This window comes from Polypterus senegalus, chromosome 11, assembly GCF_016835505.1.
Source record: "Polypterus senegalus isolate Bchr_013 chromosome 11, ASM1683550v1, whole genome shotgun sequence".
NCBI classification, from domain to species: Eukaryota; Metazoa; Chordata; class Cladistia; order Polypteriformes; family Polypteridae; genus Polypterus; species Polypterus senegalus.
The window spans coordinates 120874-139667 of record NC_053164.1 but is presented as its reverse complement, the minus strand read 5'-3'; the positions used below and the strand labels follow the sequence as shown (position 1 = coordinate 139667).

General features: G+C 41.7%; 1 protein-coding gene across 1 annotated transcript in view; it reads left to right on the top strand.

The window, feature by feature from the left end:
• Positions 1–18794, top strand: part of LOC120539710 — a 52484-nt gene continuing 33690 nt past the window's right edge. The window contains exons 1-6 of the mRNA XM_039770092.1: positions 1–8; positions 7125–7129; positions 9821–9908; positions 14033–14738; positions 14973–15033; positions 15140–15256. Coding sequence (XP_039626026.1) covers positions 9845–9908; positions 14033–14738; positions 14973–15033; positions 15140–15256 — 948 coding nt within the window. The 5' untranslated portion in view covers positions 1–8; positions 7125–7129; positions 9821–9844. The remainder of the gene's footprint in view (positions 9–7124; positions 7130–9820; positions 9909–14032; positions 14739–14972; positions 15034–15139; positions 15257–18794) is intronic.

The window sequence follows — 18794 nt, the reverse complement described above, 5'->3', positions numbered from 1 at the left end:
AAATGTAGCTTTATGAAAAAAATATTCAGCCTTGGGCCAAATAGTAAAAATAATGAATTAGGCCTCCGAAAGTTAAGCAGGACTCTTCTGTCCTGTCACTTTATACAGGTGTCTGTCTTGCTGCCCTTCCACAAACCATGCAGCTCACCATGGTAACCAAAACCCATCTGTGACAGGTAAATTAATTGCATAGACCACACATCTACATTTTGTCAATTATTACTAAAACATGAAAAGCGTTTCTGTTTTAACGATGTGTTTACATAGATCGTCGTAGACACGGAACACACATGAAATGCAAGTGTTCTAAGTAACGATCTAGTATTTATAAAAGGCGTGATTTTGCTTGACTTCTCACTCTATACATCTCTAAGTAACTGACATGCAGGTAAACAGACTTGAGCAGAGAAAACTGTACGCCGGTGGGGGACGTGATAGCAGGCTGCTTGCTGCTTAGCAACACATTTAAAGGCCAAAAGACGCTGACAGAGGTGAGAAGCAATTTAAGGTGGGACGGAGCTACGAGTTTTTTCATAGGCTCTGTTAATTCTAGTGTTAATTGAGATTTCTTCATTGATCCTCTGAATTGCTTTGTTTCTTTCCTTAAATGGCACCCAAACAGAAATGAAATGTGAAGTGAGGGAGCCAAGAGAAGACCAACTAAGTCAGGGCCTCAAACTCCAATCAATTTCACTCCAACCAGTTGCTTAATTAGGCGCCTATTCGTGTTGCTAATTAATCCCGTTCTTTAATTCTGTGGCTTGTTGCTGCTCTCATGGTGTATTAGCAGACATTTACGAAACTGTTGATTTTCTCTTTTTTAAGAGCACTGATAAAATGTTTTGTGGACCCGAGCAGATTAACATTCCTGAGACCTTCACCTTTCTTTATTTTCAGGTATTGTGTGATGGACACCAGTTGTTTTGGCACATTTTGTATCTCATGATTGTTTAGCTGGTAATTAAGGAAAAAGAAAAAATTAAGGGGACTGAGTTTTCAAGAGCAAGTCAATTAAAATGAATTCAAAAGAAATTAATTAGCATCAAAAACAGGTCACTCATTAAGCAAAGGGTTAGAATGAAAACTGCAGCCGCAGTGGTCCTCCAGGACAGGAGTTGGTGACCCCTGCTCTAATCTCTTCTCCCTGTCACATTGAGAGTTTAGGTGTTATTTTTGATAGTACCTTACAATTTGTTAATAATATCGCTCAGTCTAGATATTTCCATCTGTGTAATCTTAGACGTCTACGCCCGTTTCTTACAGCTAATAGCACTGCTGTTCTTATTCATGGTCTGATTACATCTCGCAATGATTATTGTAATTCTGCCTTCTCTGGTCTTCCTCACAAACTCCAACTGGTCACCTACATGGGACACATCACTCCTGGCTCCCCATTAAATACCACATTGATTTTAAGATTTTGCTCTTTACTTTCAAGACCCTTCACAATTCTCTCTGATCTTCTTCATATCTCTGCTGCTTCCTGTATTATTAGATCCTCCTCCTCCTCCTCCTCTATTAATCTTATTTTACTTCCTGCTTGCTGAACTACTATGGGGTTTAGAGCTTTCAGTCAAGTGGCCCCTTGTCTCTGTATAAGAAATCTGGAACATTGACTTTCTTCCTACCTTCAAATCCCACTTTAAGACACATCACTTTAATCCTGCTTAATTTGTTTGACATAAATTTTAGTTGATATAATGAATTTTAATTAACTGTTTTTATCGTAACCGTTTTTTTTTTTTCTTTTTTTCTATAATGTGACTGTTGCTATTAATGTGTTTTGTAAGGTGTCCTTGAGTGCCTTGAAAGGTGTCCATAAATAATTATAATAAAATACCTCTGTGTTTACCCCGTAACAAGAATGTCTGGGTGGTACTGAAACCATGAGAGAAATAAAAAAAAAAAAAAAACCGAATCTTGCTTTGTCTTACCTTTTGGAGCAGAAACAATTAGACACTTCAGTCAGTTTGAAATTTCTAAAGCATTTGTAAGCCTTGACCCCGGACACAGACAGACATGGACTCCAAATGTCATAAAACACACACATTTATTTTCAGCACAACAACACAGTGCACAAACTGGCCACAATAATTCTCTTTCCTGTCTCTCTTCTGCCGCCTCCGCTCCTCACACGCAAGCTCCATCCTCTTTCCACCCGACATCGGCCCCTTTTATAGCACACCCAAAACTACTCCAGGTGTCCCACAATTAACAACCGGCAGCACTTCCTCAGTTCTGGAGCTGTCCGGGCGCCCCCTGGTGGTGGACACATCCTCCCATAAGGTTGAGCTTCCAAGCTCTATCGCCCCCATACAATCCAGGGAGGTTGCGTTCCGGGAAAAATGTAGCTCCTCTCCCGGTCCTTCCCATCTCCAGGCGTCCCAGTGGGGCAAGGTCCCCAGTCGTCGATCACACAATCCAACACCTGAACGTGGAGCTGAGAGTAGGGGCACCGACTTAAACACTGAAGATGGACGGTGTGCTGGTGTGCTTGTTGACCTGTCCCTTCAGGCAGCGGGGCCGGTCTGTGCTCATGATGGATAAACTTTCTGTGGTTGAAAAATCTCCTAACGTGACCTCTGTTAAACCTGTACAGTAAATGTATGTCATGTGTGTGGCGAACACTTCACAGGTGTTAAAATAAGCATAATGTAAAGGCGCGTTATACTTTGGAGTTTTAAGACATCACTGGGCTAAGCGGTGAAAGTGATTGATGTGCTGCTGCCAGCTGCACGTGGTGTCCGTGGCTCTCGGTTACTAGGAATCTGCCTTAGTCAAGTTGAAGTTGAAAGACGTGCCAGTTATGTGTGTGAAATGATGAACTGTAAAATATGCATTCAAACTCCGGCACCCTGTCCAAATGCTGTTTCTGTCTTGTGTCCATTGATTATTGGGATGGGCTCTAGATGCCCCCTGGCCTGGATAAGCGGGTTAAAGATAATGGATGGATGGATGGGTGGATGGAAAGAGTAAACGGAGTGTAATCACACACAGTTATCTGGAGGTGAAAAGAACTGCTGTTAAGCGAGTTGTTAAAGGTGACATGTTGTGGTTTTAAGAAAAGTAATTATTTCTTAATCAGGAATTCTTTTTTTTTTTTTTTCATAAATTTACTTAATTAAAGGTTGGATTTTCCACGTTTTTCATTGTGAGATTAAGTGGTACCAGTGAGATTGGATTTATACTACTGGTCAAAAGCTTTAGTTTTTCTTCAAATTTAATCAGTTGAAATGTATGAATGACCTAAAATGGTGAAAAGGTAAGCAGTAATCTGTTGGCAAACTGAAACATTAATAAAATTTCAGAATATTACAAATGGGCCTGTATTAGGGGACAACAAACTGTCACAAACTACAGATGTACTGCCGCAATTCAAGTCAATGAAGCCTTTCTAGCTGGTGACGCTCAGAAACTTGTCTCCTGATTGGCTGGTGACTTTGGCTCTTCCAGCTCTCTTCCTATCAGACTTTCTTCCAGCTTCCAATTGCTTTTGGATTGTGTCGGACACCACTGACACTTTGATTTGTGTTTCAGTTTCTTTAAATGTAAGGCCTACACTTCTGAAGGTGATAATGCTTGGTGTTATTTCATTTGTTAATTGCTGTTTACTTGCCATTTTCACTGGAATATTGTTCAAGTCGTACCTCAGAGGGTGCAGTAACACAATCCGGTCCAACTCTGCGTTCAGTCAGACAGACAGTGGGTTTTGAAGTAATCCACACAACTTGAGATGCCTGTGCAAATTGTTTGCTTCAACTGTGCTTACTTTATTTGCTGCAGAACATCTGTAGGTTGTAACCTATTAGTTGTTCCCTGAAGAAGGCCCATTTGTAATATTCTGGAATGTCTTTTTTTTCCATTTTTAGCTCACCTAAACTTTAAATTCAAACCTCTAGAAGCATATCGCTAACCTTATCACTATTTTAGGTTATTCATTGCACTGAAGAAAAACAGGAAAACCTGAGGTGTTCTGAAACCTTCGTGTAGAAGTTTGCCTATCGAGACCACAATGCTCTTCTAAGAGATATAAATGAATCAGTCACTTTATGCTAACAGGCTATTGAATTTATAACGGCGCTTTTAGCTCACTGTTTTCTCTCAAATGTCGACTCTTTTGTTCAGTTTGTTTCTCTCCCTGTCTGTCTAATACATCAGTAGGACTGGGATGTGATGACCCCAAATGTTTACAGTGCAAGGAAATTGGGGGCGGGTTTTAGGGAGAAGCCCTGTGGGTGTGGCTTTATCAGCAGCTGATTTCACTGCCGTTCACCTCAAACTCTTTAAGGAGTTGTCCCCAGATGTGTGCTCTCGTTCCAGAATCACGTCTGACCCCACAAGACAAAGGTGTTACAGTCACTCGGTACTCTTCACTGAGTTTGTGACAAAATATTTTAGCAGAGTGCAGATATCGTTTCACAGGCAGGACTAGAAGGCAGCAGTCAGCAAATGCATCACAGGCTGGGCTGGCAAAGGTGCTTGAGTGGCCTCACCCTGTCTATCAAGGTAGGAGAGAGCGTGTTGTGAATCAAATCAAGTGTTGTCTTTCACAGAAACCAAAAAAACTGGAGCCCCTCACAGGCTTGTCTGCTTGTCTGTGCCTGGCATCACCTCAGTGGTGATCAGCACTATGACAGCAGTAGCTGATACCAGGCACTGGCAGCGATCAGTCTGGGAACAGAGTGAGGCTAGTCATGAAACTATTAGTCTTGGTGGGCTCTTAGTACACAAGGGATTTAATTGGGATGAGACCCTGTAGACGTTCTGTCCTGAGGACTTCAGTCACCTGCAGTCAGTATGATTTAGCCAGGTTTGCCGATTGTTTCCCAAATCTGTTACCACCATCTTTCAACAGTCCTGGATGTCAACGCACAAGTCAAATGATGATCCGTTGCTTTGTATACTGCGATAGGAACTCCTCTTTTCCAGTCTTCAGGAATTCTTGTCACACAGGTCTGTCACCCATTCAAAGCTGGGACCTTCTGCTGCCTTCAGCATTTGTGACTTGGCTAATGCAGGATCAAACCTTGGACTTGATGCAAGTCTGTCACAGAGCACACACCGGCCAGTTTAATGTCACCGTTTCACCAAACCTGATTTATTTTTTTACATATTGTATGTAACTTAAGTGTCTTACCTCATGCCTGTTGAAAGACAGAAACATCTAAAGGACTTCTGGTTGTGCAGAAATAGGTGGCATTCGCAGCAGAGTGTCGATTAAAACACTTGGAAAGTAGATTTAAGATCCAGACTTTAACATGCAGATATAGATAGATGTACCAAGAAGTGTGTGGGGTCTACAATAAAAGTTACAGTAGAACTATTCTTAGTTCTCAAATTACACATAAAGGAAAATAAATTTGTAAAATCTTTCACAAATATTAATCACAAAGTTACAATACTGAAGTTGGCCTCTAGATGTGATTAGATTAGATTGTAACTAAAAGCACTATTGAGAAGTATTTTACAGAGTTAATGAAATTACAAGTGTAACTGTTATAACTGTTTTTATAATTACTAATAAATTACATATTCTGAGTTAACAGTGTCTTATAAGAACTGCATGGACAATTAAAGTTCTCAAAAGTATAACATTGTTACTTTCTGGTTCTTTACTCATTTAACTTTAACAAGGGGATAACCAGAGGTGGGTAGAGTAGCCAAAAATTGTACACAAGTAAGAGTAGCGTTACTTCCAAATAATATTACTCAAGTGGATGTGAAAAGTAGTCATCCAAAAAACGACTCAAGTAAGAGTAAAAACGTATTTGGTGAAAAGACTGCTCAAGTACTGCGTAACTGTTTGAACATAATAAATGATTTATTTTATAGAAATGTAATAAGACAGGCAAAAATATAAAATAATGTGCACATTCTGCTATTTCCAAAGAATAAAATAAAAAATGAGTAAAAATAAATAACATGTTTACAAAATAAAAATGCATAAATAACACAAAGTTCCAAATTTCAGTTTTTCACAACAAAGCTTTTGAAGCCGATACCTACAGTAGGTGACACACTTGTCTGAGCAGGGCACACAGTGACGAGATATTGGGTACACTGACAGTATAATACGGCGTATTCACTCGCCCTCCAAATGGCACAACTTGTGCACGGCCATGAAGTCGCACTTTACCTCGACTGTCTGTGTCTGTGCGTGTTTAGTTAACGCCTGCTTGTTCTTCACTCAGTGAAGTGATGGTTACGCTTCAGCAGGAGTCGGCTCTCATTTTTCGTGTATTTTTTCTTTCCCTCTCTGCTGTCTGTGAGGAGTTTGTGCTCCTATGCCGCCACAGTTTGTGTGTGGTCATGTGACTGCATGGCTGCGTCTGATTTGTGAAATGGAGTCTTGTGATTATTGTTGCTACGTCTGATTGGTGAAACAGTCATGCTGTAAATCCACTGGCGGCTTCTCTCTGGCAAAAGATCACAGCATATCTAATGGAAAAAAGTAACGATTCGAGTGTTGTCCAAAGTCAAAGTGAACTTTATTGTCATCTCAACCATATACAAGTATACAGATAGATGAAATTGTGAAGCTCAGGGTCCACAGTGTAACAACATGATGTGCAAATAGTAAATTAAAAATAAAAATTTATAATTAAAACACAAACAAGACAAGACATTGTACAAAGATAGGACAAACAAGTAGCAGCAATATTGATGTGTAAGATATGTAATATAATAAGTAAATAAATAATAAATAATAGATACAGATAATACAGAAATTATCAGTGTATGATAATAGTTGTTTAAGACGTGTGTAAACAATGACAGGTCAGAATGTTTCATAAATACTTAGAGGTCAGTATGTAGCGGAGTAAGGGTAGAGTTTCTTCTTCAAAAATTGACTCAAGTAAAAGTAAAAAGTATGGTGCAGTAAAACTACTCTAAGAAGTACAATTTTTTTTAAAAAGTTACTCAAGTAAATGTAACCTGTTATTACCCATCTCTGCAAATGACTTATTGGTTTTTAGATATACATATACAGTGGAACCTCAGTTCACAAACGTCCTGGTACACGTACAACTTGGTTTACGACCAAAAAGTTTGCCAAACCTTTGCCTCGGTTCACAACCACACACTCGGTATACGAACAAGCCAGTTTCCCTTTCAATCTGTACATGTTTAGTCTGTCCCTGTGCATTTCCTGTGCAGCGAGCAAGAGAGAGAGCCAGAGAGCACAGAGGCAGCGCGTGAGAGATTGCGACACACACACACACACACACACACAGATTGCACACACACACACACACACACACACACAGAGGCAGCCCGAGATGCAGACACACAGGCAACGCGAGAGAGAGCTGGACGCACTAAGGTAGGAAGGCAGTTAAAGAATGCACTGGGCTTGATTTTGTTTTCACTTCTGTTTCCAGCGATCTGTTCGTAGCCTGCATTGTTGCAATGTTATTTTTCTTGGTGGTATATTAAATTACGGATTTTTTCAACTGTTCATTTTTTCCCTCTGCTTAAAACTCATTTAAAAAGTGCTTTTAGCCGGTGGTTGGTAGCTCAATAGCGCAAACTATTGCAGTCTTAGTTTTCTCTGTTTGTTCAGGGTTTTCTCCGTGTTATTCAATGTTTTTACATTTAGTTTACTATTATGCTGTGCATTCTATGGTTTAATTAACTATATTTGTGCTTAAAAACTTAAATTTACATACAGTTTGTATGGTCTGGAACGGATTAATTGTATTTACATACAGTCCTAATGGGGGAAGTTGCTTCGGTTCGTGACCAAATCGGTTTACGACCAGAGTTTTGGAACGAATTATGGTCGTGAACCGAGGTCCTACTGTACAGGCAGTCCCCAGGTTTCGGACGTCTGACCTACGACATACGAATGGGACCACAGCTGTGACTCATGCACCTCAGTAACTGCTACTCTGTCATCTTCAGTCTGGGGACACAGCAAGCGGTGTCTGGAGGTGGGCGATTTCGCTGCTTGCGCAGTGTAGTGTCCCTCGGGCAGCTCCCGGCAGCAAGCAGTTTCACTGCCCGCCCACCACACACTAGGCGGGCGGCTGGTGGCTGGTAATGCTGTAAGCAGTGACCCGGTTGTGGCTGAATGGAGGCCATGGAGGGTGAATGGGGCAGCGGGGGGTAGCATTTTAGTGTGCCTCGGATGGCCGCGTGTTGAATGGGGGCGGTGGGGGGGCAGGCAGCATACTGTAGTGGAGGTTGGTGATGACCCGCCTTGCGCTGCCCCCATTCATTCTCAATAGCAAGCCTGCTTGAACTGTTACGCACATAGCAGAAAGTTGTCTCTCGTCAGTACAGGGTGGTCCAGATCTAATTATGCAGATCCAGATCGTCTGGATGACTGATTTATGCAGGGACGATTCCTGTTCGGCGCGAAGACGATTCTTCATGTCGTCAGTTCGCACACTTCTCGATGGTCCAGGATTTTTCGACTGATTTTCTGTGTAATAAACTGAATAAGTTATAGCGTAATGAAATTTGGATAATTAGATCTGGCCCACGCTATACATCAGACAGCGTTTATAGTGCTGTGCAGAAGAGCTCATCTTAATCTTTTGTCTTCACCCTTCAAGAATGTCTCTGAAACAAAAGTCTGATGCAAGTGCTGATGATACAGTAAAGAAGAGAAAAACCATCACCATTGAAAATAAAAGTAGAAATACTAAAAAGGTCAGAGAAAGGTGAAACTCCACCATTCATTGGCAGAGCACTTGGTTACAGTCAGTCAACAATAGCTCTGGTAGATAGGGGGCGCTGTCGCTCCCTTGAACCTCTGTCCACGACTCCAGACACCAGGCAAAAGTCCTCAGATTGACTTTATTAATTTGCCACAGTGCAGAAAACACCCTCTCCTCCACTATTCTCATATAAATCACAATATCAATCACAAATACAAAAGAACCAATCCTCTAGCTCCAGGGCGCGTTGCCACCCTTCCACCTAGCTCAGCTCGCCGTCTGGGAGCTCCAACAGTCCTTTTATATTCCCTGACCCGGAAGTGTTCTCACTCCCCAGTCCATGTGATTCTCAATCACTTCCAGGTCAGGTAAAAGTTCTTTTCTTCAACCCGGAAGCCCGTCGCTCTTCCTATGATGAACTTCCGGGAAATCTTCGGTCCTCCCTGCAGCTCCCTCTTGTGGCCCATGGCATCCAGCAGGGTGGTGCATAAAAACTCCATTGTCCATGATGCCCTGCTGGTCTTCTGGGGACCTCCATGCTGCAAGGAGGACTCCACCTGGCGGCTTGGGGTTATTGGCTAGGATAAATGACCAGCCATCCTCCACAAGCATCAATTAAAATAATGGACCTGTTCTGACTGACATACCAGTTCAACTTAAGTACAAATCTACAGTCCCTATCTCGTACGTAACCCGGGGACTGCCTGTATATGCAAACAATTTAATACAAACTAAACCAAATGAACAGAACTTGCATTGCTTTGTTTGACGCACACTACTTCTAAGGAACTCTCTATCTATTTGAAGTGCAAATATTAAACAGACAGTGAGAACGAGCACGCTTTTTCTTCCTGCTACCCACAGTAGCAGTACCCACATCTAAGTCTGTCCTCCTGATGACTGAACTCCACCTCTCGGACACCCATTAATGGTATTTACTATAAAATATGTGGTCATACTTGAATTCAATAAAACCTGTGACTGTAGTAAGATGTGGTCCAGAAGCAGAACAGTTAAGGTCAAGTTATAAACAGTGGAAAAGATTTCCATGAAGTGTCTGCCATGTGCCTAACCTGGAGTGGGCACCAGTCCATCTCGGCCATCCACTTGGGACAGGTTCATGACAATTCACCTCTTATTCTTCTCCCTTTTCAGCTGAAGAGATTTTTCTGGAGGAAATGGAAGCAAAAATTAAAGAAGAAAGTTCCCAAGCTGAGTCCACTGTCAATACGAAGCGTGCAGGTTTGTTTAAGCTTTGAAAATCTTCTTTTGTGAGCAGCTGTTTATTTTTATGCCACCTTGCCATTTATGGATGGAGTGGAAGTTCTAAGGCTAGGGATCTGCACTGGTAATCGTAAGGTTGCCAGTTGGAATCCCGTAGATGCTAAAAGTGACTCCACTTCGTTGGACCCTTGAGCAAGTCCCATAACCTGCAATTGCTCCGTCCTGGGTATGACATTAATCTGCATCCAGCCCTGCAAGTAGACCCTCCAACCTGCAGGGAAAACTTGGGATTTGGTGGCAGAATTGGCACTCCACCCACTGCAAAAAACCTCACACTGCTTCCATTCCATCTGAACTTGTGTGATGCTGAGGTGTCACCTGTTGCCTGGCACACCTCGGGTCCCAATCTGGGATCCTGAGTTGGTTTGTCAAGTGGTGGGTGCGGCGATGCACTGAATCAGCATGTGGTCCTAACCTTGCCCTTCTCGTGTTTCATTTTAAGGTGGTTAATAAGCACTTTGCTCTGTGCCTGTGGCCATTTTCTCTTCTGGGGTTTTTATTCTCATGTAAACATACACAGCCTACCATTAGTTGCTTGTGGTTGTACGTCATCTGTTTTCTGAACCTTGGTGGGTCAGCTTCTGTCCTGCTAGTTCAAGGTGAGACCTGAGCTCTGAAGGGATTCCACTCCATTACAGGAGATGCACATACAGGGTGGTGCAGGGAAACAGGACATTTTGTAACTAGGTGATGGTGACCCTGGGGCATTGGCAGTTGTTTGGGAGCAATGTGACTTTGTTTAGAACCCCTTGTCATTAGTTGTAATGGAGCAGTGGACCAGTGCACATCAAGTGTTGGCTGCGAGAGCCTTTTATAAGAATGGTGACAGTGTGATTGCTGAACAAAAGGAATTTCGCCGTCATTACCTGTTAGGACGTTATGATCATGTCCTGTCTGCTCATGCGATTACTAAATGGGTGCGTTAATTTCAAAGAAGCAGATTCAGCCTTAACACAGAAGTCCACCGGTGGAGCCACTTCACATACTGCCTGACAATCAATGGTAGCTCTTTGACGATTGTTTGGAAGGTGCTTCATTTCGCGCAGTGGTGACATTCCATGGCTTCTGAGTTTGTGATTTTTTTTTTTTCTTTTCCTGTGCGGACATCTTAAAAGCCAAGTGTACCGCACACGTCCTGCAACCGTTGCTGAACTAAAAAAAGAGGACTGAAGAGGAAATCGCTGGCACTCCTTGATGTATGACGTCGAGCAATGCAGAATTTCCACAACAGGCCGTCAGAATGTGTATGGAGAAATGGACAATACCTTCCTGATGTTTTCTTCAAAACATAAAATGCATATTGATTACCATCATTAATTGCAAATCCTGTACAATACATTTCATCTTTAAATGTATTTTGTAATGTGTTTATTTGTGCATTGAACGTCAGTTGAAAATTTCTCATTTCCCTGCTCCACCCTGTATACACACTGGGGCTATTCTGTCTTTGCACGGCTTGATGTGCTCTCAGGCTTTATATACAGAATACATTTGGTGTTTAAAATGCCACTCCAGTAGATGTTGTGTTGATTGCCCATTTGTATGGAAACAGACCATCGGCTTTGTTTCATTCTGAAATCTTCTCACTGCTTCTAGTATTTTTCACAGGTGTTTGTCAGAGTACATGTGCAAAAACCCAAAGAGTAACATAAAATAAAACTTGATGAGAACGGGCCATTCAGCCCAACAAAGCTGGCCCATCCTATCCGCTTAATTCTTCCTAAAACCATCAAGTTGAGCTTTGAAGGTCCATAAGGCCTCACTGCCCACTACGCAGCTTATAAGTTGGTCATCATCATGAGCCAGAAACTCCTCGCGATCCCTGATAGCTTGCCATTGGAGATATCGCCAGAAGAGCTAAAGCTGCCATTGCTAGTTATGTAATACAACACACAGCACTCACTTTTCATCGATGACACAGATAAGCGATTAACATTAAACATACGAATTAGACGTTACTACCAACACTGAAGACAGCCGTTTTGAGAGAATATTGTCTGTTAACTGATGCTATTAGTTGAGGAATATCAGAATGTGCAACACAAAGAGGTTTTGGCTCACTTCATTGTCCTGCCACCTTGTGTTTCTGAAATACCAACACCAAAAAGTCTGCTCAGGACACTGGGTTCATCAAAATTTGCCATAACATTTGTCATTTGTTTTATTCACCCCGACTTTTGTGTAAAAAATGGCTTACGCAAATTTCTTGGTATCTTATACCTGAGGCTCCAGGAGTAGGTAGCATTGCGGGTTATCACTGGGCACATGAGAAATTCCTATGGACTGGAAATTAGCTGAGATTATTCATTGTTTAAAATGGTGATCAGCTGAACCAAGTCATTAATGAATGTCTCAGTAAGCTTAAGTTGCATTGAGGTAAATTAATGAAAGATTTAGTAAAGAAAAGTTCTGAAGAGCAAATTTCACACAACATTAGGAAGTTTTTCTTTTCACTTAGAGAACCACGCACTGATGGAATAAACGACCAACTTGAATGAATGATATTTTGAAGAAGTGTTTTACTGTTTGTTGCTTTGTTTATCCAAAATGACCAAAGTTCTGCAGCTTCATCTTGTAAATGGGATTCAGCAAAAGCCTGACACGTTGAAATGATTCCAAAGACAAAATATCTTAGGTTTTAAAGGTTTTAGTTTTAGTAAAACAGCTCACACAAAAATGAGAACATTGAAATAGCAAAACATTAGAGAAGTTCTTGTTTAAGCAAAGTTCTGTTCAAAGCTTAAATCTTGTCTCAGCAAACTGAGATGCACCGTGTGTTTGGTAACCTTTCTCTCATGGCCAGATTAAAGTTTTTCAGCACTCTGTGGGATCGGACCAGATGGGCTAATGCAGATAAGTGACCTTTGGGCACCATTGACCCTATTGCTGGTTAACTGGTTGTCCTTCCTTAAGCCACTTTTGATAGCAACTAACCACTACATATACCTGCAGTTTTGGAGACGCTCTGACCCAGTCATCTAGCCATCACAATTTGTCCCTTGTCAGAGTCACTCAGATTCTGAGGTGTGCCCAATTTTTCCTGCTTCCTTCAAGAACTGACTGTTCACTTGTTGCCTAAAATTGTGCGGAGATAATCCATGGATGGACTGGGGACGAGAGGGTATTTTCAAGACTTTCTTCCCGGGCCAGCAGAGGGCAGCCCCCTTGGCTTCCAGCAAGGCCACAGGTTATGAGCGCCTGGACCTTCCGATTTCCCTGCTTCTGGGTATGGTGGAAGTGCTGCCAGAAGAAGCTCGTTTATTTATTGAAAAAATGTATTGATTTTATACGTGCCTCCATGTCCATCTGTTTCAGGTCATGTGCACCTTTGTTACGCTATACGGTAAATAAACTGTCTTCTGTGTGGCAGTTAGTGTCCTGCCTGTCTGTGTCAGGGTTAGGGTACCCATACACACCCTTAGTCATCAATATATATATAATCACATATCTTCACATCGTTAGAATTTAAATCTTCTGTGAGTGTAAGCCACCACAAGCTTTAATTTTAACCACATGACCGTCAAAGCTGATGTTAAAAAACAGCTACCTAATGATGTCTACTAACACATTTAATGGCGTTTATTATTACAATTTTTATTGTTACAAAATATTAATTAGCCTAATTATGATTTAGGTGCATTGGCGATTCTAAATTGGTCTTAGTGTGTACTTGGTGTGTGGGTGTGTTTGTGTGTGTCCTGCGGTGGGTTGGCACCCTGCCCAGGACAGGTTCCTGCCTTGTGCCCTGTGTTGGCTGGGATTGGCTCCAGCGGACCCTATGTTCGGATTCAGCGGGTTGGAAGATGGATGGATGGATGGTAGCTGTCACTTTGAGGTAACTAAAAATGTAAAATGCACCATCTTTAATATCCACTAACTGTTATAAGTCCCCATTTGGCACCTGAATGCTGTGCCATGCATACATTTCCTAGCTTTTGAATGTTGGTGTTAAATTTTCCCTTAACTGGCACCCCTCTGCGTCCCTGGAGAGATTTTGAAGAGTTCACTTTAAACATTGTGTTTTAATAATCCTTTTCCCAATATTTCAGTATTCACCCATTAGTCTTACTTTTCATTTACAGAGCATTGGTTTGTAAAAAAACGAAGATATAAAAAAACTAAAGCCAAAGCTATTAAACCTGAAGAATGTAGCTTGCCATTGGCTGCGGACAGCGTGACAGAACCAACGGATCACCTCAACAGTCAGTACATGCTGGATTACGAAACGGGAAGACGATCAGAAAAGCAGGACAAGATCCCCGAATGGGGAGACATTGTAAAACGGCAAAGGATCACGGCACAGAGCTCAAGTGGTGTGTCGTCAGTAAATAGTCCTTGCCAGCCTGTGAGTAATTTTCAGTCTGCAGCACACTTTGACAAAATGAGGGGGGGAAGGACTGTAGAAAGAGGAAGATACAAACATGCGGGTGGAATCAACTCTAAAGAGCAAAGAAGGATCAGAATAGAAATGAACTCAAAGAAATACGCCGAAGAAGCGAGAAAGTATGCTGCTGCTCAAAATGGGAGGACAGTGAGTGACGCCACCCAAGGTCAAAACTACTTTGGTGCTCCTAGTGCCGGAGTCCAGTTGAGCTCCTGGGGTACCGCGGCGACCAGAAGTTATGCTGCTGGATTTCCACCCTACACGTTTACTTCCATCGCTTCATCTGGTGTGCTGCAGAATTATAGAGGAGGCCAGGAGTCCGGATATCAAGTGACAAGTCATCCCTTAGCAGTGACGTCAACACCTGAAGACAGCAAGTTTAGGACTGCAGAGCCTGAAAGAAGGTAAGATATCCATTTTATATGCACGGACATTTTACTCGTATCAACACAGTGGGTGAACCTTCAAACTGAAATGTTCTCTTAAACCGTTTACAGCACATACATTGTTTTCTTTAGCTATCCTTAAGATCTTATAGAAAATGGAGAAATGTTGTGATCCTTGAAATATTACAGCTAGACTTACAGTTCTGTTATTGTTGTGTTTGATGTTAAAGTGAAAATTGTCTCTTTTTTTAGCAGCTCCTCAAAAGCAAAACCCGACAAACTTCCTCCACTGGATTATTTGACTCTTTTCAAGGTAAATTGTGCTGCGTAGCATTTTTGTATTAAGATAAACATCAATACTGTCAGCAATTTTCAGAATGTTCAGCAATGTACTGTAAATAATAAAAGTATCATTTCAGAATATGGTAGACAAGGCATCTAAAAAACAAGATGAGAAAGCCTCTGCCATCGTTCACAAAGAAGAAGAGACCCAGGAAACTGCCTCTCCTTCAAGTTCCTCAGCTGACTACTTCATGGTAGGTGGGCTCTCCATTTCTTAAGAACTGTCCACAGGCTCCTCTGTTTCACAGTTCAAATCTGGCTTGGATGATAAAACTAAAGTTCCTCTTCGTGTAGTGAAGTAGCAGTGGCACAGATCTCACTACCATCTTGTGTACCTTTTACACCTAAAGCCTTGCTTTGGATTCCAGTGGAGTGCTCGATAGCACTTTCTATTGCCAGTCTTTAAAGTGGACCATTGGATCCTGCTGCTTCTGGTGGTCCTTGAAGTTAGAATATTGGAAAGATTTAGAGGAGAACAGGTCATACTGCCCAACAAAGCTCGCCAGTCCAATCCACTTAATTCTTCTAAAATAATATCATGTTGAAGTTTGCAGGTCTGTTCAATCCTCCTGTCCACCACACTTCTTGGTCGCTTATTCCAAGTGTCTGTGGTTCTCTGTGTAAAGAAAAACTTCATAATGTTTGTGCACAGTGTACCCTAAACAAGTTTCCAGTGGTGTCCCCTTGTCCTTGATGATCTAATATTGATGTCACCATGTCGATTAGCTGGACTAATTTTTCTCATAATTTTAAACACTTTATCTCCTTTTGTTTAAACTGTAAAGGTTCAGCTCTTTAAATTTTTCCTCCTAATTCATGCCCTGTAGCCCTGAAATCATCCCAGACACTCTTCGCTGGAGTTTTCTAACGCTGCTTTGTCCCGTGAGCAGATCATCCACACTGTGACGCATGCCGGTGGCAGCGTTGGTCTGTTTAGATGCTTCTGTGCACCATGCCCTTGATGGCTTGTGATGAAGAAATGAATAGCAAAATACGGGAAACTCCTGGAGAAAAACCTGACGGGAGTCTACAGTCGTGGCCAAAAGTTTTCAGAATGACACAAATGGTAATTTTTGCAAAGTTTGCTGCCAAACTTACCTGATGGCAAATTTCATCCACTCCAAAATGTTCTGAAGAGTCATCAGATGAATTGCAATTAAAAGCAAAGTCCCTCTTTGCCATGAAACTGAACTTAATCCCAAAAAAAACATTTCCACTGCTGTTATGAAGAAGGCTTCTGGGTACCCAAGAAAATCCAACAAGCACCAGGAACATCTCCTAAAGTTGATTCAACTGTGGGCATCACCAGGGCTGAGCTTGCTCAGGAATGGCAGCAGGCAAATGTGAGTGAGGCGAAGACTTTTGAATGATGGCCTGGTGTCAAGGAGGGCAGCAAAAAGCCAAGAAAAACACCAGGGACAGACTGATATTCTGGGATTGGACTGCTGAGGACTGCTGGGCTGAAGTTATCTTCTCTGATGAATCACCCTTCTGATTGTTTGGGGCATATGGGGAAAAAAGAAAAAAAATAGGTGAGTACTACCATCAGTCTTGTGTCATGCCAACAGTAAGGCATCCTGAGATCATTCATGTCACACGGGGTTGCTTCTCACCCAAGAGAGTGAGCTCACTCACAATTTGGCCTAAGAACACAGCCACAAATAAAGAATGGAACCAACGCATCCTTCGAGAGCAACTTCTCTCAACAATCCAGTTTGTTGACCAACAATGCCTTTTCCAGCATGATGGAGCACTGGGCCATAAGGCAAAAGTGAGAAGTGGCTTGGAGAACAAATCAATGAAAATTTGGAGTCCATGACCAGGAAACTCCCCAGACCTTTAATTCCATAGAGAACTTGTGGTCAATCCTCAAGAGGCAGGTGGACAAACAAAAACCAACAAATTCTGATTCTGTAAGAATGGGCTGCCATCAATCAGGTTTGGGCCCAGAAGTTGATTAACAGACAGCATGCCAGGGCGAATTGCAGGGGTCTTGAAAAATAAAGAAGGACCAACACTGCAAATATGGACTCTTTGCATAAACATAATGGAATTGTCAATAAAAGCCTTTGAAACTTACATGGTGCTTGTAATTCTACTTCATTACAAGACAGAAACATCTGACAAAAAGATCTAAACACTGATGAAGCAAAGTTTTGTGAAAACCAACACTTGGGTAATTCTTTAAACTTTTGGCCATGACTCTACAAGCGACCCGCACCTTGGGAGAAGAGAACAAGTCAAAGCACCACAGGGAGGGCTCAGAATATGTAGATGGACTTAAAAAAGGCTGTTTGCTCATGACCACCATAACACCTGACAAGGCAAAAAAGATGGAGAACAATGGCAGAGTCGAAAGCAAGAAACGTGTAGGCACAGACCCAAATCAAGGTGGTAACACTGACTCGATGCGTGAATGCCTATGTACTCAGCTACTTATCATTCAATTTGACTGCTTTGCAGAAATCTGTCTTTATGTTGACAGAAAGGGTCTTTCTTCTGTTGATTCGTGTTTAATCGAGTCAAAATGGATCCACTGGGATTCAGTAGTGTGTAATAAGAAAATGTGAAAACTTTTTAATGGCACTATAAATTTCTACATGTATTTTTTTTGGTTTAGAAAGTCTTAAATTGTAGTAATATTTTAATTGACAGTACTGTCTAGACATATGCATTATTTAGGTCCCTGGAATTGAATGAAGCAAGAATGATGTACCCACCAGGTGGGAACTATGATTTATTTTATTTGGGTTGGAAAGCCAAAGTGACCAATCCATCCTCCAACCAGTTATGGATGCCCACATACCAATGCTTCAGCCTTGCAGACCCACTGAAGGACACATTTCTAATATGGGCCCAGTGTCAAAACTCTTCACACTTCCAGCATTCAGGCACCTGAATGCCATCACAGTCACAGAGTGGTCGGACGCTGGAGCTCTGCAGCCATAACCCTTCTCAAAAGAGTTGAAACATATTAGCTTAAGCAAAAGGAGATTAACACTAGAGTCCCTGAAGCCTACGAAAAAAGTCGTAATGCCAGACCGTCTTAAATTCCTTCCCACCTCTTTATCAGCGTCTTTGTTGTACAAAATAACCTTTTGAACATTTGAACACTCTAGACAAGAACAGGCCATTCAGCCCAACAAAGCTTGCCAGTCCTATCCACTTATATCTCCCAAAAAAAACATCAAGTCGAGTTTTGAAAGTCCCTAACATCTTACTGTCCACCACACTGCTTGGTCGCATATTCCAAGTGTCTATCATTCTTTGTGTAAAGAAAAACATCCTAATGTTTGTGCAAAATTTACTCTTAACAAGTTTCCATCTGTGTCCGTGTGTTCTTGAAGAACTCATTTTAAAATAACTGTCTTGATCCACTGAAATAATTCCCTTTATAATTTTAAACAATTCAATCATGTCCCCTCTTAATCTTCTTTTGCTTAAACTATAATGGCTCAGCTCTTTTAATCTTTAACATAACTCAACCCCTGTAGTCCTCTAATCATCCTAGTCACTCTTCTCTGGACCTTTTCTTGTGCTACTATGTCCTTTTTGTAGCCTGGAGACCAAAACTGCACCCAGGACTCAAGATGAGGCCTCACCAGTGTGTTATAAAGGTTGAGCAGAACCTCCTGTGACTTGTACTGCACATGTCAAGGCGCTATATAACCTGCCATTCTGTTACCCTTTTAATGGCTTCTGGACACTGTCAGGCAGTCAATAGATTAGAGT